At 43.0% G+C, this 8,523-nt stretch overlaps 1 protein-coding gene across 1 annotated transcript; it reads left to right on the forward strand.

Annotated features, from left to right (window-relative positions):
* Positions 1-6,434: 6,434 nt before the first annotated feature.
* LOC110931498 (protein FAR1-RELATED SEQUENCE 2-like) lies at positions 6,435-8,236 on the forward strand. The gene is made up of 4 exons (XM_022174890.2): positions 6,435-6,812; positions 6,875-7,440; positions 7,655-7,980; positions 8,061-8,236. Exons 1-4 carry the CDS (start codon positions 6,435-6,437, stop codon positions 8,234-8,236), a joined length of 1,446 nt encoding a protein of 481 aa, XP_022030582.2.
* The last annotated feature ends 287 nt before the right edge of the window (positions 8,237-8,523 follow it).

Raw genomic sequence — 8,523 nt, forward strand, 5'->3', positions numbered from 1 at the left:
AATAATTAACACTAACCACAAGGAATGAGAAATAAGCTTGATTTTTCTTTGAGGATTACGAAGTCACCAGGTTGCCGTCGCTTAGATGATAAGCCCTAGGGTTTGAGAGTTTTTTTTTAGTAACCGTTCTAAGTGCACCTCCTAAATTAATATAATCACGCACAAGGGTTGGGCCTATATTGGGCTTGGCGAATCAGATGGGCCGGCGAATCACCATCTGTTTCGTCGAGCTTTGGAGTTTGACGAATCAAGCTTGTGTTTCGTCGAGATTGGGATTGGCGAATCACTTGATCCGTCGAGTTCATTCATGTGCTAAACGATCTAAGTTTTCTAAACAAGTTCCACATTATAACACCATACAAGTAGCATGTAATAATCACAACACGTATCACCTAATAGCAACATATACAGTCAAAGTTAACAGTCAAGGTCAACGAGCATCTAAAGTCGAAAGGTCGAGTTGTCACATTATCCCCAACTTGAAAGAAATTTCGTCCCGAAATTTGGTACGTACCTACTGAGGAAGCTAGATAGGTTGCATCGTTCACTGGTTTTCCTGGGGTGTCACAACAAGAGTGGTGCTATGGTTGGCATTATCTCTTTCTTGAAGGCTCAGAAATGTTTGCGGAAGGGTCACACCGCTATCTTGGCACTCGTTACAGATGCATCAGCGAAGGAGAAGAAATTGGAAGATATTCCAGTTGTACGCGACTTCCCTCAGGTGTTTCCTGAAGATTTGCCTGGTTTACCTCCTCATCGTCAGGTCGAATTTCAAATCGAGCTCGCTCCAGGAGCAGCACCCATAGCTCGCGCACCGTATCGTCTAGCTCCATCAGAATTGGAGGAACTGTCAAAGCAGCTACAAGAGCTCTTGGAAAAGGGCTTTATTCGTCCAAGCTCATCGCCTTGGGGAGCTCCAGTACTTTTCGTGAAAAAGAAGGATGGCACATTCAGGATGTGCATCGACTACCGTGAACTCAACAAGGTGACGGTGAAAAATCGTTATCCTCTTCCGCGTATAGACGACTTATTCGACCAGTTGCAGGGGTCGAGTTACTACTCCAAGATAGACTTAAGGTCAGGATACCATCAGCTGAGAGTCCGGGATGAGGACGTCTCCAAAACCGCATTCAGAACTCGCTACGGCCACTACGAGTTTCTTGTCATGTCGTTCGGGTTAACGAACGCCCCTTCCGTATTTATGGATCTTATGAACAGGGTGTGCAAACCCTACTTAGACAAGTTCGTGATAGTTTTCATCGACGACATTCTGATCTACTCCAAGAGTCAGGAAGAGCACGAGCAGCATCTACGATTGATTTTGGAACTCCTTCGAAAGGAACAGTTGTACGCCAAGATTTCCAAATGTGACTTCTGGCTTCGTGAAGTCCACTTTCTAGGCCACGTAGTAAACAAGGATAGGATCCATGTCGATCCATCCAAGGTAGATTCGATCAGAAACTGGCCTGCGCCACGTACACCCACGGAAATACGCCAATTCTTGGGTTTGGCGGGATATTACAGACGATTCATCAAAGACTTTTCGAAGATAGCACAGCCGCTTACACTACTAACACAGAAAGGTGTCACGTACCGTTGGGGAGATTCCCAGGAAACTGCTTTTCAGCACCTAAAGGATAGACTTTGCAGTGCACCTATCCTCTCATTGCCAGAGGGCACGGACGATTTTGTGGTATATTGTGATGCATCCATCCAGGGTCTGGGATGTGTGTTAATGCAGCGCGACAAGGTCATTGCTTAGGCTTCGCGCCAACTCAAGGTTCATGAACGGAACTACACGACGCACGATTTAGAGCTGGGAGCTGTTGTTTTCGCGCTCAAGATATGGCGACACTACCCGTACGGTACCAAGTGCACTATTTACACCGATCACAGGAGTCTCGAGCATATCTTCAAGCAGAAGGAATTGAACATGTGTCAACGTCGATGGGTTGAATTACTTAACGATTACGAATGCGCCATCAGGTACCATCCAGGCAAAGCCAATGTTGTGGCTGATGCCCTCAGTCGAAAAGACACTCTACCTAGACGCGTACGAGCACTACAGCTTACTATTCAGTCCAGTCTTCCTGCACAGATACGAACTGCTCAGATAGAAGCTTTAAAACCCGAAAACGTCAAGGCTGAAGCCTTACGCGGCTCAAGGCAACGAATGGAGCAAAAGGAAGACGACGCCTACTATGTAACAGGGCGTATTTGGGTCCCACTTTATGGCGGATTATGAGAGCTTGTGATGGACGAAGCACACAAGTCTCGCTACTCGGTACATCCAGGGTCGGATAAAATGTACCACGATATCAGGACTACTTATTGGTGGCCTAGCATGAAAGCCCACATAGCGACTTACGTTGGCAAGTGTTTGGCATGTGCAAAAGTCAAAGTGGAGTACCAGAAACCAGCAGGCCTACTTCAACAACCCAAGATACCGCAGTGGAAATGGGAAGAAATTTCCATGGATTTTGTTACAGGCCTACCCAGATCCCAGCGTGGGAATGATACCATATGGGTGATCGTGGATCGACTCACCAAGTCTGCACACTTCCTGGCTATAAAGGAAACGGATAAGTTCTCCACTCTCGCAGACGTTTACCTTAAGAAGTTGTTTCGAGGCACGGGGTGCCTACCTCCATCATTTCGGATCGGGATGCACGATTCACGTCAGAGCTATGGCAAGCGATGCACAAATCTTTTGGCTCACGATTAGACATGAGCACAGCGTATCACCCTCAGACGGATGGGCAGTCTGAACGAACGATCCAAACTCTTGAAGACATGCTTCGGGCATGTGTTATTGATTTCGGCAACGGCTGGGAAAAGCATCTCCCTTTGGTGGAATTCTCATACAATAACAGCTATCACACCAGCATACAAGCCGCTCCATTCGAGGCATTGTACGGACGTAAATGCCGGTCACCTCTCTGTTGGGCAGAGGTGGGGGATAGTCAGATCACGGGTCCAGAGATTGTAGTGGACGCCACGGAAAAGATTGCACAGATACGACAACGCATGGCGGCAGCACGCGACCGTCAGAAAGCCTACGCGGACAAGCGTAGGAAGCCTTTGGAATTTCAGGTCGGGGACCGGGTTTTGCTTAAAGTCTCACCCTGGAGGGGTGTGGTTCGTTTTGGCAAACGGGGCAAACTAAATCCGCGGTACGTCGGACCATTCGAAATCATAGAGAAGATTGGCAAAGTGGCATACAAGCTAAACCTACCAGCTGAACTCGGTGCAGTTCACAATGTCTTTCACGTGTCAAATCTGAAGAAGTGCCTGTCAGATGAGACCCTCATAGTTCCTTTTAAGGAACTCACTATCGATGAGCGGTTGCAGTTCGTCGAGGAGCCAGTTGAAATCACGGACCGGGATGTTAAGGTCCTCAAAAACAAGAGAATCCCTCTTGTTCGAGTTCGTTGGAACTCCCGTCGTGGCCCAGAGTACACCTGGGAACGCGAAGATCAGATGACAGAAAAGTACCCCCAGTTATTCGAAACCAATGCAACCACTACTGAGGCTGAAGCTACTACTGCGGAATTTCGGGACGAAATTCCAGATCAACGGGGGGAGGATGTGACACCCCAGGAAAACCAGTGAACAATATAACTCACCTAGCTTCCTCAGTGAGTGCGTACCAAATTTCGGGACGAAGTTTCTTTTTAGTTGGGGATAATGTGACAACTCGTATTTCGAACCCACTTTGTGTAACGTATGTGAACGTTTTATGATTATATGAGCTTTGATGTATTGAATGCTATTATGTACGTATGTATGTTATGTGCAATGTGTATTACGTGTATATATACAAACAAGCCCAAACGCACAACACCGCTCGACCGCACAAGCCCACTCGGCCCACTTGGGCTTTACATTTGTACGCGGCTCCTTATGGCAGCCCAAGTTAGGTTCGGCCCTTTCCCCTAGCCGATTAACACATGAGATGTTGTAAACATCTCACACTTTCACAAAACAGAATACACACACAAGAACCCTAGCTCTCTAGAAGCCGGCGGCAATCATCTTGTATCTTGAAGCTCTCTTTGAATTCGTTTTCCCTTCCAATCGGTTAGTGTGTTTATGTTTGTGTTCATGATTGATTAACGATATGATTCATATGTGAAATTGCTCATGTCCATGCTAATCGGTTTGTTCTTAATGTTTGTATACCGAATGATTTTAATCGGCCGTATGGTTATTATGATTGATTATGTTGTTGAAAGATAGTGTTTTTGATAATCGGATCACATGTATGCTTATTAATGCTCATACGATTTGGATTGCATGACCTAGAGTAGAACCGAATGCATAGTAATCGGTTGAGATATGATATAAGTCGGATGTATGTTAATGTTTGGGTTGGTGTTCATGTTTAATCATGTTAGGGTTCATGAGGTTTAGTGCTAAAAATCCCTGTTTTGATCGATATGATTTGTTTAGGGTTATGGAAATTGTGTTAATTGATAATTGTTAAAATTGGAAACTATTGAAATTGGTCAAAAGGATTAATGGAAATTGTAACCGATTGCTTAAAAATCGGAATGTTTGAACCGGTCACATAAGGCCTCTCAATCGTACAAGAGGTCCATTCGCACAAGCCGGACGCACAAACACAACCACATTATGTTTACCTATGCCTGATCGCACAACACCCTGTGGATCACACAAGTTAATGCCGATCGCACAAGGGGTTGGGCCACACACTGTTATGGAATTTTATTACACTATTGGGCCGAATAGCCCATTCACCAATCGTACAATCCAATCCGGATCGCACAAGTTGTATCATCCATTGGGCTGTGTATGATAATGGACTGATGATGTTGGGCCTCCAAGCCCAAAGATCAATCGCACAACCCAACTCAGTCGCACAAGGTTAACCGGGTCGTACAAGGTTAACCGGGTCGCACAAGATGTTTGTTAATGTGTTATTTGGGCCGTATATGTTAGACTGTTTGCTTGTATGTTGGGCCGGGGATTTGTTGGGCTTAGACATTGAATCGCACAAGATGGTTGGGCTCGCACAAGCTCAATGGCCCAACCATCCGAGACGCACAAGTGGTGAATGTTATGCTTTGACTGTTTACGTGCTATACGAGTTTGCTATGACTTATACGTGCATTACTTGAAGTCAAAACCTGACTTGTGTGGTAACCTTGTTAGGACGTGGTTGACCACCCTTAGTTCAAGAACCTTTTTGTGTATCTGCCGAGCAATCCAAGGTGAGTTCACACAGCCAAGGCATGGGATTCCCGGGTTGGGAAATGGGTTGGAATATTTGAAATGGATAATTTCACGTACTTATGCAATCACTAGACTATAGACCATCGTCCTCAGGCTAGTCAGGACACTTACGTAAAACCTACGTAAACTAGTATCTTCCATTGTCTCCCGGGTCGGGAGGACACTTACGTAAAACCTACGTAAACTAATACCTACTACTGTCTTCCGGGTCGGAAGGACACTTACGTAAATCCTACGTAAACCCCACACGTACCACTATCCTCGGGGAAGGGCACTCACGTAAATCCTACGTGACCTTGTACGTATTCCTGTTCTCGGTTTAAGAAGAACACATGGTTGCAAATAGTCTAGTAAGTACCATAATGGGAAGCCCCCATTAGTAAAGAAAGAGAGTGGGAATTCCCCACTAGTAATATATATATAACCATGGGAAACCCCCACCATTAGTACATACATGCATGGGAAGCCCCACTAGATGAACTTACGCATTACTGTTATGAACTTACTTTCTGTGAACTCGCTCAACTAGTTGCTGACTCTCTGTTGCATGCCTTGCAGGACCTTAGGTATTTATGGAGCTTGCACAAGGAGGAGCGGGTCGTTGTGGATAAGGATTCGTGAATGCTTGATAAACACTTATGACATTTCATACATTAAAACTTATGTTGGGTTTTTACGTTAATGCTTCCGCTACATCTAATTATGTTGGTTTTGATTAACACCTTTCGTATGGATGGATAACTGTTACTACTTATTTATATGTTCAATATGATTGGTGGCTTGATCCTGGTCATGTCACGCTCCCAAGCGGTGATACTCCGCAGGTGGATTTTGGGGGTGTGACATTTTTGGGGTTTAGTTCTTAGCATTTTAGCTTTGGTGGGGGTGGGGGGTTTAGGTTTTTGGGGGGTGGGGTTTAGGTTTGGGGGGGGGTTTAGGTTTTTGGGAGGTGGGGTTTAGGTTTTTGGGGGTGGGGTTCACAGACGAAGACAATCGTTTGAAGGGACTTTTTTGGTGTGACGATCAAGCCAAACGTAATTACCACGTGTTTGGTGATGTGATTTCGTTTGACGCCACGTATCGTTCCAACAAATAATATTTTAAAATTCAATTTTTTTTTTGTTCTTTTGGCATTTTCAATGGTTACATGCATTGGCATTTTTCAGAGTTTACATGAAATGACGTTTTATTATCGTTTCATTTCTCATGGCGTTTTCATATGCAGATACGCTATGGTGTTTGTACAGTTCATTGATATAGACAATTACCACTACAATGTTACATTTGGTGCTGCATTATTGGTGTCGGAAACTGCTGATACGTATATTTGGTTGTTGAGAGTTTTTCTAAAAGTTGTTGGTTCTCAACCAAAAGTTGTTGTCAATGACCAAGATCCAGCAATGAAGAAGGCTATTTCTATTGTATTTGTTGACACGAGGCATCGGTTATGCATGTGGCATGTGATGCATAAACTTTCTTTGAAGGTTGATTTCCTTATTTTTGTGTTTGGCGTTTTAAGATGTATGGCGTTCTTTAACGTCTTTATTGTCTTTCATGTAAGTTTGTCTGTGTGTAATATATATGTTTTTTTTTCATAGCGTTTCCGTGTTATATATAGGTTGGTGTTAGGCTATGCAATTCCACCATTTTCAAAGAACGTATTGCTGGTGTTGTGTGGACGGATATTCTTACACCTGAAGAGTTTGATTCAGAATGGGAAGTGGTTATCGGAGAGTTCAATTTAGAAGATAATGACTGGCTATCTGATATTTTTGCACTCAAGGAATCTTGGATCCCTGCATATTATATAATGGAAGAGTTGTCGGGCCTTATGCGAATGACATCGAGGTCGGAGAGTGAGAATCATTTTTTTGGTCAAGTGTGCAATTCAAAAGCTACTCTTGTTGAGTTCATGACTCATTACGAAACTACAATTGAAGCACAACATCACACGCACCGGAAAAATGATCATGAATCTCGATACAAACGCCCCCAGTTGAAGAGTAATTACCAAGTGTTGGAGGGCCAAGCTACTGACATATATACAAAAAATAGTTTTTGTGACGTTCAAGCTGAGCTAATCGGAATTGCGGATTGCATAAATCAACGTTACGAAGATCAGGCCGATGGGTTTGTTAAGTTTTACATAATGATTTCCAGCAGCCTTGTACATCCTTATTTGAGGTAAATAATGGCGTTTTTGTTTTTATATGGCGTTTTCTGTACATAGCGTTTATCATATTCTATTATAACATTTAATTTGTTTTTTTTATCCAGTTGTTGTGTTTTTTTAATTTTTTTTATACAAACATTCTCTGCATGACATTATAGAGATAATTTTGGCATTTTTTTAGGTAATGTACCGTAAGTCTGATTGCATATGCGGTTGCTCATGCAGGCGTTTTGAGCAGTTTGGTTTGCTATGTAGACATATATTCTATGTTTTGAGAAGTTTGGACATTAGGAAATTTCCAAAACAATACATTTTGAATAGATGGCGTAAAGAGGCTTCCCCAAACTGCTCTTCCGAATACTCAATTAGTCGCGAATACATGACCGATCTTGATCCCGATGTGCAAAGTGTGATGCGAGAGATTATTTTTTCAACGGAGTATACTTTGAACCGTTTATCTGGTAATAAAGAGGAGTTATCCTTATACAAGGATCATGTTCAATCTTATATGAAGAAGGTTCAAGATATGCAGATTGTTGCTCCTCCTGCTAGTACTAGGATGTGCAAAGTGTGATGCGAGAGATTATTTTTTCAACGGAGTATACTTTGAACCGTTTATCTGGTAATAAAGAGGAGTTATCCTTATACAAGGATCATGTTCAATCTTATATGAAGAAGGTTCAAGATATGCAGATTGTTGCTCCTCCTGCTAGTACTAGGGATAGATTTGCCGAGATAACCGGTCAATATAAAAACGACAAGAATCCGATAAGAGTTCCTGTTGGGTATAAGTCCAAAGGTTCTTGATCTCGGAAGCGCCTGAAATCTAAACATGAGATAGCAATCGAGAAAACGAAATCAAAGTTGAAACCTGGGGCCAAAAAAAGACAATGTCAGAATTGCAAAGGCTATGGACACTACGCATCGACATGCAAAAAGGCCGTAATTAAAAGAAAATCGACAAGGTCTTCGAGAGCAAGTGAAGAGTAGTTTGGCGTTTTGTATTTTTCATTCTTACAGAACACACACAGATTGAAATTTGGCGTTTTATATATCTTATATAGCATTCCTTTTTTCCATCTTTTTTTTCTACT

Source organism: Helianthus annuus, chromosome 3, assembly GCF_002127325.2.
Source record: "Helianthus annuus cultivar XRQ/B chromosome 3, HanXRQr2.0-SUNRISE, whole genome shotgun sequence".
In the NCBI taxonomy this organism is placed as follows: domain Eukaryota; kingdom Viridiplantae; phylum Streptophyta; class Magnoliopsida; order Asterales; family Asteraceae; genus Helianthus; species Helianthus annuus.

Excerpts from the sequence above, each read along its gene's own strand:
- LOC110931498 (XM_022174890.2), top strand. The coding sequence starts at position 6,435 with ATGACGTTTTATTATCGTTTCATTTCTCATGGCGTTTTCATATGCAGA. Across the intron at positions 7,441-7,654 it reads CTTGTACATCCTTATTTGAG|GCGTTTTGAGCAGTTTGGTT; the intron begins GTAAATAATGGC and ends TTGCTCATGCAG. Across the intron at positions 7,981-8,060 it reads GATTGTTGCTCCTCCTGCTA|AGGAGTTATCCTTATACAAG; the intron begins GTACTAGGATGT and ends CTGGTAATAAAG.